The sequence below is a fragment of the Nycticebus coucang genome, chromosome 4 (assembly GCF_027406575.1).
Source record: "Nycticebus coucang isolate mNycCou1 chromosome 4, mNycCou1.pri, whole genome shotgun sequence".
Lineage (NCBI taxonomy): Eukaryota > Metazoa > Chordata > Mammalia > Primates > Lorisidae > Nycticebus > Nycticebus coucang.
Window position 1 is genome coordinate 67,127,987 of NC_069783.1, and position 18,778 is coordinate 67,146,764.

General features: G+C 32.1%; 1 protein-coding gene across 12 annotated transcripts in view; it reads left to right on the plus strand.

Moving 5' to 3' along the window:
• APLF (aprataxin and PNKP like factor) overlaps positions 1 to 18,778 on the plus strand; it is a 110,987-nt gene that overhangs the window by 20,605 nt on the left and 71,604 nt on the right. For all 12 annotated transcript variants that reach the window (XM_053589043.1, XM_053589042.1, XM_053589035.1 and 9 more), the window contains 4 exons: positions 1,777 to 1,949; positions 6,386 to 6,533; positions 7,074 to 7,203; positions 16,363 to 16,544. In XM_053589043.1, coding sequence (XP_053445018.1) covers positions 1,933 to 1,949; positions 6,386 to 6,533; positions 7,074 to 7,203; positions 16,363 to 16,544 — 477 coding nt within the window. In that variant the 5' untranslated portion in view covers positions 1,777 to 1,932. The remainder of the gene's footprint in view (positions 1 to 1,776; positions 1,950 to 6,385; positions 6,534 to 7,073; positions 7,204 to 16,362; positions 16,545 to 18,778) is intronic.

Genomic DNA, 18,778 nt, shown 5'->3' on the forward strand with positions numbered 1-18,778 from the left:
CTTGGCTGTAAATGTATAAGTCTCTTGCTCTGTGTAATACTTCGGTACTTATTGTACATAAAAGGTGCAACTTAGAGAAATTTAGAGACATATCTAATACTGACGTTAATTGTTAATGGACATTTTAAGATCTTGAAACTGAGGATGAGATTGAAAAGTGACTTCCAGTTCATTCATTTTATCTTAATGTGTGTTAAATATCATTTATCCTCTGTTTCTTAATCTGTTACAAATTCTTTTATCTGATAAATAAAGTTATATATACAACTGTAATAAAATGTTGAGAGAGAAATTTTAGTTAAGAAAACTTGGTAAAATTATGTAAGAGAATATACCAAATGTTTTGCTGTGATGATCTGTATGCTGTATATTTCAAAATATGTCTAAGTAATTAAATGTTCTCTGCTTTCCTTTAATTTGGAAATCCAAACCTACCACCAAATAAAAAGATAGCTTTGACATTGATAGTTGAATACAATTAGGGCAATTACTAATTTGTACTTTTGGATTGCATTAATTTTTGCCTTTCTTCCTTCTAATATATCTCCTTTAAAAAGTACTGTAGCTCTCCAGCAGTTCTCAGAAATAGTGCATGAGGAGATAATGCTAGCTCATGAGGAGATGATGTTAGCTTTTTTATGTGTCATTTAAATTTAATCTACAGTCTGGTATCAGCAGGGAGAAAAGGCATTATAAAAGCAAACTGATGATGTTCTCTGTAAATGACCATATTACCAGTGATTGGTTATGTCCTCAGGGTGGATTCATAGCTGTAGGTGCTTTTATTTCATTTTAATAAAATCTTACTCATTTTGGTTCTTGGTTGATTGAAGTAGTAGCTCTATAGCTGCATATAAATTTTTTTTTGTTTGTTTTGTTTTTTGGTATTGATCCTCAAAATATACATCTTTGGGTGGTTGTGTTTTTTCTGTTGCACAAAATTTTTTAGTAGCAATTGTTTTTCTTCAAATAAAATTATTAATGTACTTGGAAAATATCTAGAAGATACTATAATAATCATTAGCCTTTCCTGAACTTATTTTGAAAAAGCAAACAAAAAAGCTTCTCAAATTTAAAAAAGAAACACTGAAAATACAGGTGCCTTTTTGGGGGGTATACATCAATCTTGCTTTAATATTTAATGATAACTCTGAGAGAAAGCTATGGAAAATTGATTTGTATTTTAGTTCCATTTCTTCCAGGATAATACATTCTTTGCACTACTGCTAAAGTTACAATACAATCTAAGTTTGCATTTATAATCTGAAGGATATGCTAAAAGACACACCAATAATATATCTCTCATATAAGTTGCTTACATTTTTTTAATCACTGCATGTTTGGGCTTGCTAATATTTTGTCTGTCCTTGTCTACTTTTAGAATCAAAGTTAAATTTGTCTCATGGGAGGAATTGGGGATCCTTTCATCTCTTTCTGCTCACAAGAAGGGTTTGAATATTCAGAAAAATCTTTAAATCCACTCAGGTCTTGTTTTGGGAAGAGTTGAAAAGAATTTAGATTATCGATTGCATTTTTCAAATAATACAAGTCCAATTCAATCATTTTATAATTAAATACTTTCAAACAAGGCAACATACATACACATAAACATACTTTTTCCTCTTTTATGTATGAAAAATAATTACGGTACTTCTAAGTGTCAGGTTTATTAAACTTAAATTGTTTTGATAACAAAATTCTAGATGAGTTCACATGTAGTTGTATTTTGTTGTAATTTTGAGTTATAACATTAGTGTATTCTTTTTTATTTGTTAGATACACACCAATCCATGTTTTTATCAGTCTTCTGAGAAGCGTCAGCTTTTACCACTGAAGACAAATCTATGGCACTGGTTGAATCCTGGAGATAGTTTTTCTTTGTTGGTTGACAAATACACTTTCCATGTTTTGTCTACAGAATCTGAAGTAGATATGGAATGTACCTTAAGGTAAGATTGTCTGATGAAATGAGAGTTAATGATGATATTTGTAATCTAATTTATCAGCTGTCATAAATGTTTCGGTAGAAAACATTCTGATTAAACCGAATTGGAGATAGAGAAACTACATGATTTGTGTGTGCACGTGTGTGCGTGAACATGCGTGTGTGTGTGTGTTTCTAGAAAATATTTGACTTTGGCAACTTATGTGACAGTGGTTACTCCCATATGTGGTGTCTTCTACCATTTTATTTAAAATGTATTTCCTATCTATCAATAACCAGTGTAGTTAATTTGGAATTGGGTACTTTTTCTTAATTTTTTTTAGCTTTTTAAATTTTATTAAGGTATTAACTTATATCTTAAAATACATTAGTATAACTCCTTTTTCTTATAAAAAATAGCAGAAAATATATAATAGGGAAACTGAGGAAATGAGGTGTTAGTATAAACATACTGTTATTCTAATGTAAAGTTAAAATTCATACACATTTTTTTGAGTCAGTCATTGGAAGATTTATTTGCCTTTGTCTTAGCTTTAAATTCTAGAATGCATAAACCAGACCTGTAGAAGTAAATGGACATAATTATACAGAGTATGTTCTCTGATTAAAATGGTATTAAATCAGAAACAGTAATTAAGATATTTATAAATTTTAAAAAATATTTTGAAATTAAATGTAGAGTTCTAAATAAACCCTGGGACAAAGAGAAGTCATAAGGGAAATTCAACTGCTAAAATTAGAAAACATTTTGAACAGAGTGATATTGAAAACAACATTAAAATTTGTGAGATGTAGCTAAATTAGTTTGTAGAGGGAAATTTATAGTTGAAAATCTGTATTAGAAGAGAACATGTTATAAAACAAATGATCTATGCTTTATTTAAGAAGATAGATAAAAAGGAGTAAATCTCAAAGTAAATAGAAAAAACAGAAATTAAAGAAGGAGAGTTGGAGAATTCATATTTTATGATTTCAAAACGTATAACAAAGCTGCAGTAATAAGGATAGTGTAGTCCTGGCATAAAGAAACATATATAGATCAGTGGAATAGAATTGAGGGTATAGAAATAAACCCTTGCATTTATGGTCGGTTGATTTTTGACAAAAGTATCAAGACAATTGGGGAAAGAATAGAAAGTTAGATTCTTACCTCATACCATGTAAAAATTAACTTAAAATGAATCAGAAACCTAAATATAAGAACTAAAAGTATATAACTCTTAGAAAAAAACATAAATGTAAATCTTTATGACCTTGGGCAATGGTTTCTTATGTACCAAAAATACAAGCAAACAAAGAAAAAGTAGATGAAATGGACTTGATCCCATTCAAACTTCTGTGTGGGAGTGGAGAGGAGATGGGCTCTCACCTAAGGGACACAATGCGTATATGGCATACTCACTGGGTGCTAACCCAACTACAACAGGGACCTGACCTAACAAATGCAAACACCATATGTACCCTCATATTAATCTAAAATAAAAAATAATAATAAATACTACCTTAAAAGCAAAACAATAAAAAAATCTGTGCTTCTAAGGACATCATCAAGAAAGTAAAAGATAACCCAGAGAATAAGAGAAAATATTTGTAAATCATATATCTCATAACAGACTTACTTCCATAATATCCAAAAATTAATATAACTCAGCAATGCAAAGGCAAGCGACTCAATTTAAAAATGCTCAACTGATTTAAGTAGACTTTTCTTCAAAGAAGGTGTACAAATGGTCAATAAGAACATGAAAAGATGTTCAGCTTCATTAGTCATAGAGAAATGTAAATCAAAATCACATTTCAGATGGCTGTAATCAAAAAGAATGTGGAGAAACTGGAACTCTTACACGTTGTGGGGTTGCAAAGTGATACCACCTCCTTGGAACATATTCTGGCAGTTCCTTAAAATTTAAATTACTGTATGGCCCAGTAATTCCACTCCTAGACCTATCCCCCAAATAATTAAAGACATATGTCCACATAAAAACTTGTACATGGATGTTCACAGTAGCATTATTTATAATAGCCCCAAAGTGGAAATGACCCAGATGTCCAACTGGATAAACAAATGTGGTGTATTCATACAACAGAGTATTATTCAGCCATTAAGAAGAGTGAAATACTGATACATGCACAACATAGATGAATCTTGAAAGAACCCAGACAGAAAAGGCCATGTATTGAATGGTTTCATTTATGTGAAATATTTAGAAAGTATAAATACATGGATACAGAAGGTAGATTAGTGGTTGCCAGGGGCTGGGGGACAGGGAATAAGAGAGGATTGCCCATGGAGATCGGATTACTTTTTGAGGTCATGAATACCTCCTCAAATTATAATAGATACTGGTGATAGTTGTATAACTCTGTTAATATAGTAAAAATTACTGTATAGTACATTTTAACAGGATGAATTTTATGGTTATGTGAACTAGTTTTTAATATGAAATTATTTTTAAAAAGGATAACTCCCTTTATTATACTGTATTTAGAAAAATTTCCAAGTTTTAATTTTTTTATTTAACAAATCTAGTAATAATGCGTTATGCATCCTGTGATAGTAGATTATAAAATAAAAATATATCTGGATCACAGTCACAGTGTTTGATATTTAAATAATAGCCTAATAGAATAAATTGTTCTTTGATTTCTTTTGAAGTAAATGTTAAATAGAATTTTGTTCCTGGATTGACTTATTTTTGTATTGTTATACTTATTCTTGGTAAATATTAATAAAATATTATTTTTAATAATATCTGTGGACTGTAGAGTGTGTCTGAGGTCTGTCTGGAAAGTATCCAGCCATGCAATATGAAAATAGTATTAATAGTGGCTGGATACTCTCCAGACAGACCTCTTACATATTAGTCTCAAACTTACGCCAGAATAGCAAATAAACTAGAAATGGAATTTATGATGTTGCTTAATTCCTAATACTATAAATTGTGGAAAATTTATGCACTACTCTTGAATGTTTCTTAATATTTTTCAAATTTAATATTAAGAAATTCGAGGAAAAAAACATAATTTGGATGTATACCTATATCCTATGAGTAAGATGGATCTGGGTAATATAGTAGAATGAGCTTTCAAAGATAGGGCAATTATATGTTTTCAAGTCTATGTACCTGACACATGATAAGGAAATGCATTTAAAAGATTTTTTAAAAAAATTTATTAAATGAATAAAAAATGTGGTGCTGCATAGTACTTTAGTGTAAGTCAGTTTTCTCTTTTGGCTGATTCCTGCTATTGAAATTAAGTCTGCCTTCGAAGGGGATTATTGAAATACTAAAACAAGCCATTATATAGACTCTTCTCAACCAGACACATTTCTAAAACTGTTATACCTTCCATTTTATAAAATCCACATTTAAGGAGGAACAATTTATACATAGTATAATTCATTCCTTTTAAATGTATAATTCAGTGCACTTTGGCACATATGTAGTCATTTTAAGTGCTACCATGGTGATGTGTAGAACATTTCCATTTCCCCAAAATGTTCCACTGTGCTTCTTTATAGTTAATCCCTTCCCTCCACCCCCAAACTTTGGCAACTACCAATCTGATTTCTGTCCCTGTAGTTTCACCATTTTAGGGTGTGATGTAAATGGAATCTTACAATATACCTTTTGTGTCTGGCTTCTTTCACTTGCAAAATGTCTCTGGGATTCATCTATGTTGTTGCTCATATCAGTAGTTCATTCCTTTTTATTTTGAGTAGTATTCCATCTACGTTTTCAGGTTTTCAGTAAGATAAATGCATTGGATCATCTCTATTCAAATATAAGTAATAACGACACTACACCTTTGGATGAACTTACTGCACATTGCAGAGTATGAAGTAATTGGTTCTGCTAGTATGTCCCACATGGGACCATTGCTGTTTCTGTTCCAGAACATTTAGCTTGCAGTTGTACTACAAATTTGGGATATTTCATAGGTGGCTCTACTAGCCAAAACTCTGTTAGCAGCTGTGTGTAAACTTAAACTCAGGATGTTACTCATTTTTTCTCAAGAGCCTACCCAGCTTAGTTGATGCCCTTGCAGTTCACATTATCTCTTTGAATGTTGGGTGGTGATCTTAATTTGTATGGATTATCTGGACAAATATTAAATATGTAAATAGCTTTTAAGCCTATTGAGAGAGATGGCTGCCTTACAGCACAAAAATAATTATGATTTCTAGGCTCATTATTTGGAAATATTAGTGTATTTTATGGCATTATTATAGGCAGAAGATGAAGAACATAGTCTAGTTTATATATTTTATTCTAATATACTATTATGTGCTGTTTTGTTTTTGCCAAGTCTGAGAAAAGGAGCATTAAGTAATCTGTCAATTGTACTCAGAAGAATCACATTGGCAGTGATATGGTTGGTAGCAGAAGAATGTTAAATTCAAGTGATTAGAAAACGAATTTATGTTTTATTTTATAGAAACAGTCAGATGCTTGATGAAGATGACATATTGAATGAAATACCAGAATCCCCTGTGATTAATGTACCAGATGAGACTGGTGCCTCGCAGCTGGCAAGAAGCACAGAAATAACCAAGCCCCAGACTACTACTACCACAGATAGTGTGGTGAGAAACTTAGGATTTCATCCATTGACATCATGTTCTCTAAGTTATTTCAAGGAGAGAAATGACAGTATTGACAGTATTGATCTGCTTTTGCTATTTTTAAGTTAAGCTCTAGAGCAATGTTTTTTAACCTTTTTTTATCTTATGGTACACTTGAACCTATAGTTAAACTTCTGTGGCATACTTGAATTATGTTGATTAAAAAAAAAGGGTAAGAAAAAAACATACTTCCTATGCTTTGAATTTATTTTGCAAATAATTTAATTAATGATCTTTAAAAATTTTCACGGCACACCTAAGATCCTCTCATGGCACAGCAGTATGCCATGGCACACCAGTTGAAAATCACTGCTCCAGAGCATATCACACTAGTTCAACACTTCAACTAACAGAGGTGATGAATTTCTTTGTAAGAAATTTGATTAGTTTAGCTTACAGTTACAGATGGATATTTTAATTGTAGTTTTTTAAAAATAATTTTATAAATTCATTAAGGATGTATGGTTATTGTTAGTAATTAATATGTAGATGCCTTTTTAGTCTTTTCTAGGTCAAAGTAGAGAATTCAGTAAGCAGCAGCCAAATCTTGCTGAGAGGAAAAGATTCCTTCCAGCTTGGATGTTAGAAAATTTAAATGATCAGAACCTTTCAGCAGCAGTCATCAGTGAAAGTAGGTTTTTGTTTCTGCTAATGTTGACTTTCAAGAAAATGTGAAACAAAATTTGAACATTTTTATAAGTAAACATTATAAACTATTTTTATAGAATAGCAGTTGTGTTAGGGCATAGGTTAGCCTAACATTCTTTTTAGATATGTACATGAAGTCTAATTTAAAATATAAGCTGTTATTTTATGCTATTTATCAACTACCATCCTTATATGTTTTTAACTGAACAAGTGCTATTATGTGCTAGACTTATATTAGTACAGATTTTCAGACAAACCTGTTGGCATCAAGTCTAAGATGAAAGGCTGGCACAGTAAGAGTGTTGAAAGTTAATTAAATAAAAAATTGTCAAATGTACAATGTTATATGCTGGGGTATTCAAAGAAGGCGTGACCTCTTTTTTTTTTTTTGGTTTCAAATTCTTTTTTTTTTTTTTAATTAATATTAAATCATAGCTGTGTACATTAATGCGATCATGGGGCACCATACACTGGTTTTATAAACAGTTTGGCACCACACACTGGTTTTATAAACAGTTTGACACATTTTCATCATACTGGTTAACATAGCCTTCCTGGCATTTTCTTAGTTATGTGTTAAGACAATTATATTCTACATTTACTAAGTTTCACATGTACCCTTGTAAGATGCACTGCAGGTGTAATCCCACCAATCACCCTCCCTCCTCCCATCCTCCCGCCTTCCTCCCCTCCCTCTCTCCCTTCCCCATATTCTTAGGTTATAACTGGGTTATAGCTTTCATACAAAAGCCATAAATTAGTTTCATAGTAGGGCTGAGTACATTGGATACTTTTTCTTCCATTCTTGAGATACTTCACTAAGAAGAATATGTTCCAGCTCCATCCATGTGAACATGAAAGAGGTAAAGTCTCCATCTTTCTTTAAGGCTGCATAATATTCCATGGTGCACTCTTCTCTGATGTAGCTCAGTGTCACAGTAGATATCACAGTGATTTATGACTTCTGCTGGTTATTCTCGTTGTTTCAAGATTTTAAAAATGTTTACTAATTGTCTTAATTAGACAACTTATTTATTGAATAACAGAAACTCAGTTTAATTAAGAATTCGTGGCTACATGTAGGAAGTATAATAAGGTCTCACAGGAGACAGGATTAGACTGTCCCTCCCTTATCTGTGGACATGTGAGCTGTCTTCTGTTTCTTTCTCTTTGTTTCAAAGAATGGTCATTTTTGTTCACCTGTGATTTTGCATATGGGCTTGGCTTGCCTCATTTCTGACACTGGGCTAATTCTCTTCTCTTCAAGCCTTCACTGCCCAATAGTTAGTAGAATACTTTGTCTATCAACTCCAAATTCTAGATAACAGAATTTGTTCAGTTTACTTTGAACTACACCCCAGGTCCAGGTTTCCTAAGAAAGTATGGTCCGGAAGGAAATGATGGGCATCTATAACATACATATACATAAGTAAAAGTTGGTCAGATGCCTATATAAATAAATAGTTTTAAGATCTTATCAGTTCTGCCATGTAGTAGAACTTTTTAAAAAAGTTATTATGTCTAGAGATACAGTGTTAGATAGAAATGAAACAAATAGAACTTTGGTACCAAAGTGCTTTTTAAAGGTTTTTCTGCAAAGTACTGTAAAAAATGACTAGGGAAATAGGAAACTTTCCCAAAACTAAACATTGTCTTTTAAATTTTATCTGTGAATAGTTTTAAAAATAGAAACAGTACATATGAGTCCCCATGTACCCATTACACAACTTCAATAATTAACAATACTCTGTTATTCATGTTTACTTATTACTTATTACAGAAGATACTCTTTTGTGGCTAGCTCCTTTTTCTCAGCAAAATGTCTGAGATTCATTTATCTTTATATATATAAATAGTTAAATTCTTTTTCTGTATTGTTATTTGAATGTATCAGTTTATTTACCTATTACTCTATTGATGGACAGACATTTGGGTTGTTTCTAGTTTTTAGTTGTTGTGTCAAAGCTTCAGTAAACATTCTTATATAAGTATATATGTAAACATATGCTTTCATTGCTCTTGAATGAAAATCACACAGTGAAACTGTTGGGTCACTGAGTAGATATATGTCAACTTTCTAAAATGCTGCCAAATCTTTTTCCGGCGGTGTTGGGCCATTTATACAGGCTCTAGAAATAATCTGAGAGTTCTGGTGATTCCACATCTTTGCTAATGTTTTATTGTAGTCTGTTTCTGTGTTAGCAGTTGTCATGGTGTGCAGTTTTACCTTACTGTGTATTTACATAAGCTTTTTAAGTGTACAACTCTATGTTTATTTGGGTCTTTTATTTCTCTTGTCAATGTTATGGTTTTCAGTTATAAGTTGTGCATATCTTTTGCTTAATTTATTCCTAATTACATTTTGATGCTATTTGTAATTGGTATCATTTTTTAAATGTCAATTTCTGATTCTTCATTGCTAGTATGTAGAAGTACCATTGGTTTTGTATATTGATGGAGTATACTATGAATTTTTAAAACTGGTGTATTAGTTCTGGTAGCTTTTTTTTAAAATAGATACTCTGAAGCATTTCTTCATTTAAGCTTGACAGTACTTGTAGGTTTTCAGAGATTCCTTTTTCAGATTGAAGAAGTTACCTTCTATTTCTGATTTCTCTGAGTTTTTATCTTGGTAGATGTTGAATGTTGTTGAATGCTTTTTCTACATCAAATAAGATAATCACATGGTTTTTATTCTTTATTCCACCTATCTGGCAGTTCTATCTATTTATTTTTGAATATTAATAAACCTTTCATTGCTGGAAAAGACCATTTGAGTATAATGTATTATCTATTTTTATATATTCCTTAGATGTATTTGTTAAGGATTTTTTTGCATATTTTGGTCTATAATTTTTCTTTTCTTGTAATGTCTTTGCTAAATTTTGATATAAGAATTGTGCTGATAAGATAAAATGAGTTGGGAAGTATTACTCCTTCATCTATTTTCAAAAAGTTTATCTTCAGGATGTTATAACAGAATGTCATAGGCTAGGAGGCCTAAACAATAATATAGAGAAAAACTATGTATTTTCTCATGGTTGTAGAGGCTAGAAGTCCAAGATCAGGGTGCTAACATGATTGTATTTTGGTGAAGGTCCTCTTCCTGGCTTGTAGATGGCTTCCTTCTCTTTGTATCTCATATGGTGGAGAGAGCAAGCTCTGGTCATACCCCCTTCTAAGGGCACTAATCTCGTTCATGAGGCCTCCACTCTCATGACCTGATTACCTCCCAAAAGTACCACCTCCAAATGCCAATCATATTGGGGATTAGCACTTCAACATATGCCTTTTGAGGGGACATAATATATTTATCCATAGTGGAGTTTATGAAATATGGATAGTATTTCTTTTTTAAATGTGCAACAGAATTTCCCAATAAAGCCACCTGAGCCTAACGTTTTCTTCGTTGGAAGATTTTTATCTTTGGTTTTAAGTCATTTGACTAATATGTATATTAATTGTGGTCTACTTTACATTAATCTTTCTTGAGATCCATTTACCTTCTTAAATGTCATTCACCAAATTTGGAAAGATTTTGCCATTTTTTTTCAAATATTTTTCTTTCCTATTTTTTTCTTTCTAGATTTCTAGTTACAGATATACATAATATACTGCCTGATATTATCCTAGTAATCTGTTAAATTTGTTGATTTTCATTTTGTTTTCTCTGTTCTTCAATTTGGATAATTTCTATTGATAATCATTTAGGTGTACTGATTCTTTTTTTCTGTTATCTCTGAATTTTCTATTAACCCTTTCTATCAAATTTTTCATTTTAGTTATTGTACTTTTCAATTCAGGAATTCCTGTTTAGTTCTTTTTTGTATCGTTCTGTTCCTCTGATGAGATTCCCCATTTACTAAGTCATTTCATTTATATGTATATGTATTCCTATAAATCCTTGAGCACATTTATAATAGGGGCATTAAAGTTTGCATCTAACTGGCTTATTGTACCCTCAATGAATCCCCAACAATAAAAAACAAAAGAAAAAAAAGAAAAAAAAAAAAGTTTGCATCTATGTGCAACTTTTCAGTCATCTCAGGTTTACTTTCTATTGACTTTAAAATACATATTTATATATAGGTCACGTTTTTCCTATGTATTCTCTGATTTTTTTAATTGGATATTGGGTATTTTAAATAATGTGGAGCCTCTCAATTTTCTATTCCTCTGAAGAAATATGTTTGTTCTAATTGGTGTTTGATTTGGCTGGATTCAGACCATACCCTCCGTTTCCTCTACTGTGGACAGCAGCTGCTGTCTATACTTAGTTCTTTCACTTTCCATTTACTTTTCATCTGCTGCTGCCACCCACCCCCAGTGTCTGGGGTTTTTCCCCCATGTGCATGTGGTTTAGCAGTCAGCCAGGATTTTGGTTGTTTTATAGGTAGATTTTGATTCTTGCCCTTTCTGAGGCTCCCTTCCTTTCAGTATTTCATCTCTAACCCTCTTTCTGTTCTACTAGCCTCAAACTCTGGCTTCTGACCATTTAAGCCAGTAGGGCTACAGCTTTCTGCCACCTGTGAATTGAATGCCCTCAGGAAGAAAGCTGCAAATTCACAAACTTAATAGCTTGTAGTCAATTTTTCAAGGTTAGACCTCTCCAGCTCTGCCTTTTTGGTTACTCCCCAGTGCTTTTAAATAGGGTTTTTAAAAAAATATTTTATCCTGAATTTATAATGGTTTTATTTGGGATGATTAGTTCGATTAAGCTATTTTGCTATTTTACCCTGTACATTTTCTTTTATAAATTAACAGCGCAAATGAATATACATTTTAGTTGGAATGTAAGTTACTACTCTTATGGCTGCTCATATTCTGCATGATAGTCACAGAAGTCTTCTAAAGTTTTTGATCAAATATGTAATATATGAAAATATCACTTATTTAATGGTAGTTTGGATTATAATAGAAGCAGAGTGTTCTCATGGGAAAAGCAAGCCATACATTATGTGTTGGGAGGGATGTGGTTAGAGTTTCCTGGTAAGAGCTTTATGCTAGTACAGTGGTTTTCAATCTGCCCTTCCCTCTGGCAATTATTTCACATGTAATATATTTTTATCAATGACATCTCTCATTAAGTGTGGTGATCCTCAATTTGCAGGAAGGAAATGGGGGATGGTAGTAGGGAGGGAAAGGCACTTTACCTCAGTAAAACAATTTCTCTGATAATAGAAAGAATAACTTAAATAGACCAAAAATTGGATCAACATGAAATAGCTCTCTGTAAACAAGTCTTTTTCTTTCAGAGTTGTATGAGACTGTACCTGCTTCTGGGCTACCACTTGCTTATAATTGTCTAAAATGTATTTTGGTTCAAATATGTTTTCTTTCACTTGATTGATATCCCATGTAAAATTTGAAGCACTGTTTGGGGGCACTTCATCTTGAAAATAGAAATGAGAGTTATTTGATATTGGTCTATATGGGAATATTATATAGTATACAATGTACCTAAAATACTAAAGCTTCAAAAGAAGATAGAAAAGTCTTTGGACTCAGATATATCTTTTTATAAACTTAGACTTTGGGAGAAGTACTTATATGAGAAAGCTTAAGTTATTTAATCTCTTTAAAGACAGAAACATTTAGAAGTATAGGACAGTTTAGCACATTAGAGTGCAGTTAAAATAATTAAACCCTTTATGCTGCATAGTCTTTTAAAAACTTTTTTTATACATTTGTTTAAGTAATAAATGACCCAGATCAATAGACCAATGCTACAGATTTAAAAAATTCAATTTCTAGGTTGCATTTTAGGCTTATTTAGATATAGGTAACTTTTTAAGGTCTTTTGCAGCTTTTACTATACTTATGGTCATTAATATTTACTTAAATTATCTGAAATCAACTTGATATTTTAGAACCTTTTGAATCATTAGGAAAAGGACAAATAGCATTAACTGATATTAAGTGACTTATCTAAGATCATATAATAAATGTCAGAGCTGTAATTTAGACTTAGCTCTGTTAGGCTTTAATGCCCATGTTTCAACCACATCAATATACAGCCACCTAAATTTTCTCTTTATATGTCCCGTTATTGTTTGTTTCCCTTTTTATTTGTTTTTTTTTGATACACTTTTACATTCGCTCCTGAATCGTCTTTCAGTTTAATTCTTGGTCTAATCTTTATTTGTAGATAAATTTTTGCTGTGATCAGGCTAGTCTTTTTGTTTTTCAGTTAATATCGTTTTTTTAGTTTATTTTATTTTCTGCATCCTAGATACTAGCTCTTGATTGTTATCATACATTTCTCAGGCCTGAGTTGAAAGTTTTTCCATGTGATTGAGAAGTGAATATATTTAGACAAAGCCTTTCCGAGTCTCCTCTTTCTAGATCTCAAGTTATCTCTGGTCTCTCAGCCTTCCAGGTCTCAGGATAAGTGAATGAGATTATGATGCTCTTGGTAGATTAAAAAAGGAGTTTTTGTATTTATATTGTTGTCATGATACCCTCCACTTCCCTTTTTATGATTAAAAAGTTACATATGCTGATGCAAATTAAAGTAGTACCAATTTGTTCGCATTTAATTTTGTATTGTGAGTATTTTCAATATGGCTACTTGATGCAGATAATAATAAACTGATACTGTTTTAATTGGACTGTAGTTCAGAATTTACTTAAACTTACTTAAGGTACTAGTTATTCTATTTACTTTGATAAAGTTAAATTGATAAATTCTAATAGTTTTCAAATCTTTATATTTTCTAGTTGAAAAGTCATATCTACAAAATTGTGGTAATTTTGGCTTTTCTGATCTATTTCTTGCTATCTTTTCTTGTCTTAGTAATTGGACTCTAAAAATTTTAAATAAAAATGGATAAAATTGGCATCTGTATCTCATTCTTAATTTTTTTTTTTTTTTTTGTAGAGACAGAGTCTCACTTTATGGCCTTCGGTAGAGTGCCGTGGCCTCACACAGCTCACAGCAACCTCCAACTCCTGGGCTTAAGCGATTCTCTTGCCTCAGCCTCCCAAGTAGCTGGGACTACAGGCGCCCTCCACAATGCCCGGCTATCTTTTGGTTGCAGTTTGGCCGGGGTGGGGTTTGAACCCGCCACCCTCGGTATATGGGGCCGGCGCCTCACCGACTGAGCCACAGGCGCCGCCCCTCATTCTTGATTTTAATAGAAATTCTGTTAGTATTTTACCGTTTAACCTGGTATTAGATTCGGTTAAATAGTCATATCGTATTTAGGATGTTTCCTTTATTTTTACTTTTTCCCCCAGGAACAACTATTGAATTACTTGAAAATTTTTTGGTATAGAAATAATTCTGCATAATGATGTTTAATGTAAATAATGATGTTAGTAGATATCCTAATATTGTACCATGCTTATGTTCTTGGAATAAGTTTAACTTTATCGTGATAGCATATTATTTTGATACTCTTAGGTTAGATTTGCTAATATTAGGTTTAGGATATTTCTATCTATATTTATAAGTATTGTTAGTATTTTTCTCTATGTATGCCATATGTGTAAGATTTTAGTGTGAGAACTATGTCAGCTGTGTATAAAATGAATTCAGAAGTTTTTTATATGTGGTCATAGACAATTTTAATGACAGAAAAAGTATATTCCTTCATGGAATCCTCTTACATCACAATCTGGGCCTGGTACCTGCTTTTAATAGTTGATAGTTCTTGCATAGGAATAGGTAAGTTAGACCAGTTTGAAAAAAAAAAGCAACATCTAGAAACAGATCAAAATACATACATTTATTTAATTTATAAAAAATTATCAGTTCATTCAATAGAGAAAGGATGTATTATTCAAAAAATGATATTGGAAAAATTAGCTCTCCATTTAAAGAAATTCATATTAGAGTACTACTTCATATCACATTCAGATATAAATTTCCATTGAATTGATAAGCTTAATATAAAATTAAAACTATTAAGGCATTTGAAGGAAATATAGGAAAATGTTTTTTATTACTTCTGTAGGCATCTTAAGTCTATAGGAAGGTTAGAACCTTAAGGGGAAAACTGAAAGATTTATCTAAAAAGAAATACTGTATGCAAAATGAATTATAAATAAAGTCGAAGGTAAATAACAGACTGGTAAACAGTATACTGAGATATAGTATCTGCCACTCTTATAAAAGAGAGAACATTTAAAAAAATTGTTCAGTAACAAAAAATATAAAACTCACTAAAAATTTTGGGTATTATATTACAGAAGAATAAATACTAATAATAAATACATGACTTTACTATATGATAAGAAAATATAAATTGAAACAACCAGTTACCCTTCGTTTGTTCTTTAACTTATTAAAATTAAAGCAACTGATAATATCTAGTGCTGATAGAAATGGGTATTTTCAAACATTGTTGGTGGAAGTATAAATTAGGATAGCTTTATAAAGTCATTTGCTATTATCTCTTAAATTTTTAAATATCCAATACACTTTAATCCAGAAATTACTATTCTAGATATATCCCACAGAAATAATAGTATTTTGTACATTTGTCCTGTATTTGTTTACATATATGTATTTGTAAATATATTTGCTTAAACTTAGGAAAAAGTTGAGATGGATACACATCAAATTGTTAATATAGCCATTATGAATGGTTTCTCTGGGTAAGATTGGAAGAATGTATTTTTAAGGATATATAGGCATATGCATATAATTGAGCTGTTATTCGTATAGAATTACTATAATAGCTCATATAGGTGCCACTAGTAATAGTTAAAAGTAAAATAAACTCATTCAGATTAATAGTTAATTTTTATATTTGTTATTTAGAAAATATTGGTTATTCCAGATATAAAGATTGTTGTGAGCCAGTTAAGCCACTTATTTTATATACTTTTTGTGAAGACCATTTTATTTATTTATTTATTTATGGATAGAGTCTCAATCTGTCACCCTGGGTGGAGTGCTGGCATTTTGGGCAGGCAGACTCCAGGGCTGGAGCTTTTGGCTATTGTGCTGTTTAATACTTTCTGAGATTTACAAATAAGCATTTTCAAGTTGGAATTGCTATAAATGGAACCTTATTTTACTTGCCCTTTTAGCCTTTTTCTTTCATTTGATTATTTGGATTTTTGACAGTTGAGCATACAGAAGATAATTTTCTTCTTCTTTTTCTTTGTGTGTATGTGTTTGTATGTGTTTAAGGTAATGTAATCCAGGGACATGGAAAAGAAGGAAATTGCAAAGATAAAACCCAAGTAAATATAATACAGCAAGGACGAAAGCGATTAATTTCACCAGGAAGTTCAGAAAGTACATCAGCAGAACAAGAAGCAGGAAAAAAGTCCAAAAATGCTAATCAGGAAGAATCTGTCATTTCATCCAAGGTGATTTAAAAAAATTCACTATTTGATTGTTTCTTTTCCTTGTCAGGTATTCTAGTTAGAAATTAGTTATATATAGTATATATAGTATATAGCAAGTTATATATAGTATTAGTTATACTTAGTATAGTATATAGTATATATTGGGGAAAAATGTGAAGAGCACTTGACTCTGGTCATAACATGGCACTTCCATTCTGACAACCTGTTCTCTTATTCCATTGGTTATCCTCAGACTGCATGTAACTACCTTTTTCTTGCTAAGAATGGAGAGGGAAAAATAATCATGGGGTAGTTCTTTATAGCTTGTTGCAGGATCACTTCGGAGCTAACATATGTTATTTATAAACCCTTTCTTCTTTCAGTTTTTGGTAACTAAATGGTTTGGCTCAGTTGCACATTCTGTAACACTGGGTACTTAAAGAAAATAAGGATTACTTATTGGGTGCATTTAAAAAGAGAGAGAAAGATAGAGATAGCTCCAGGGCAGAAAGTTTAGGTATTCTTCTCTGGAGAGCTTTGGCTTAAGATGACAGTTTTCATGATCCTTGTAAACCAATGGCTTAGCTCTGTGGGTCTCTGTCTTTTTAGTCTCAGGGAAAGCCCCAAAGGGTTGGTCTTAGTACTGAGTGTGCACTGAAACACTAGGAACCACCCTAGAGACCCATTCTCTTACATTCTCCCCTCACTCTTGCTTCCTCTCCCAGAGAGAGGAAACAGCTTCTCACTGGAGAAGTTGGAAAAGTTGGATCTAGTCACTATAAACTCAATTCCGTACTTAATTACTTAATTTCAGCCACAGTTTTATCAATGAAAACATGTTTTCTGGCTTATGTATATAGCCATAAAAACAAAATAAAACTTGTTTTGTGGTATAAACTTACAAACTCATACACTCCACTTTCGGAATTCTGAACATATCAATTGACTTTTCTTTTTTTTCAAGAAGAGAAATTCTTATTTTTTAAATTTCAGGTTATTGTGGGGGTACATACAGTTTGGTTACATAGTTTGCTTTTCTGTGACTAAAGACAGAGTTATAGGTGTGTCCTTTACCTGGAAAGTGTGCTATATACCTTTGCATTCAGAAAAAATATCTGTGGATAGTCACAAGAACAACTTTGAGAAACATATTTTTAATTGATTGTAGAGAGGAGCAGTAGATCCAAGATATTCAAGTATTACTGAGTTTTGATAATATTAGGGGAGTATCACAGACAGGGCCCAGGAATGCCTGAGCTCTACTTGGCCAGCTGTTTTTTTATTTTTTCCCTTATAGCCTTTGTGGGAGATTTATCTTTCCTAGCAAAGAAAAAAAACAAGGCTCATGACTCTTTATGCGGGGCTCTCTGGTACAGCAGGGCCAGAGAACATGCCTTAAACTGAAAACCCCAGCAGGGCCTTCACAAAGCCCACCTGTAATCCCTGCTTAGTTTCGGTTCTAACACTGATGAACAGGTGATCTCAAAGGGGTGGCTACAGTCCAGAGCAGGTGAGAGAGAAAACAAGAGGCTGATTTACCTATCCAGTCTCATGGCAGAAGGATGCCAAGGACAAAGAACTGAAAATAATTTGGCCAGAATGACATAGTAGATTTAGGTCAATATACTTGGTGAGAATGATTACATTATTTTAGGGAAGAATAAGAATAGCAGTGGAGAGAAATGACAGAAATCACCCTCCCCCAGCAAGGCCCTGTTCCTGAGATTCTAATTCATTTAGTCTATGGGACCTGTGTATCAGTGGTATGTTAAATGAACTCTCTGAATTTTAATGTACCCTCAAAGTTAAGAGCAACCATAATTCAGAGGAAACTTAGGCCCAAGGTCACAATTCTAGGACCCTGAGTCTCAATGTAGGTCTTTTCATTTTGAGTACAGTGGATTTCTCTATCATACCTATTAAACTGTGTATAAGAGTTTTGTGACCCTAGTAACTTGTCTTAATGAAGACATTTACTCTTTTCCTCATTTGTTGTATGTCTTTCAGTAACTCCTTACCAGTTATATAACTGTTGAGGAGTGAAAATGAAGATGCTTAAATTGATTAACTTTAAAGAAAAGTATGGTTGCTATTGTATGAATGCTTTTGTCATCCCTAAAAATTCATGTTGAAATTTATTCTCCAAGGCAATAATATTGAGAGGATGAGGCCTAATGGGCAGTTGTTTATGTCATGAGGGTACCACCCTTATGAATGCGTTAATACCATAAAAAGGGCTCCCAGGAGCTAGGTAT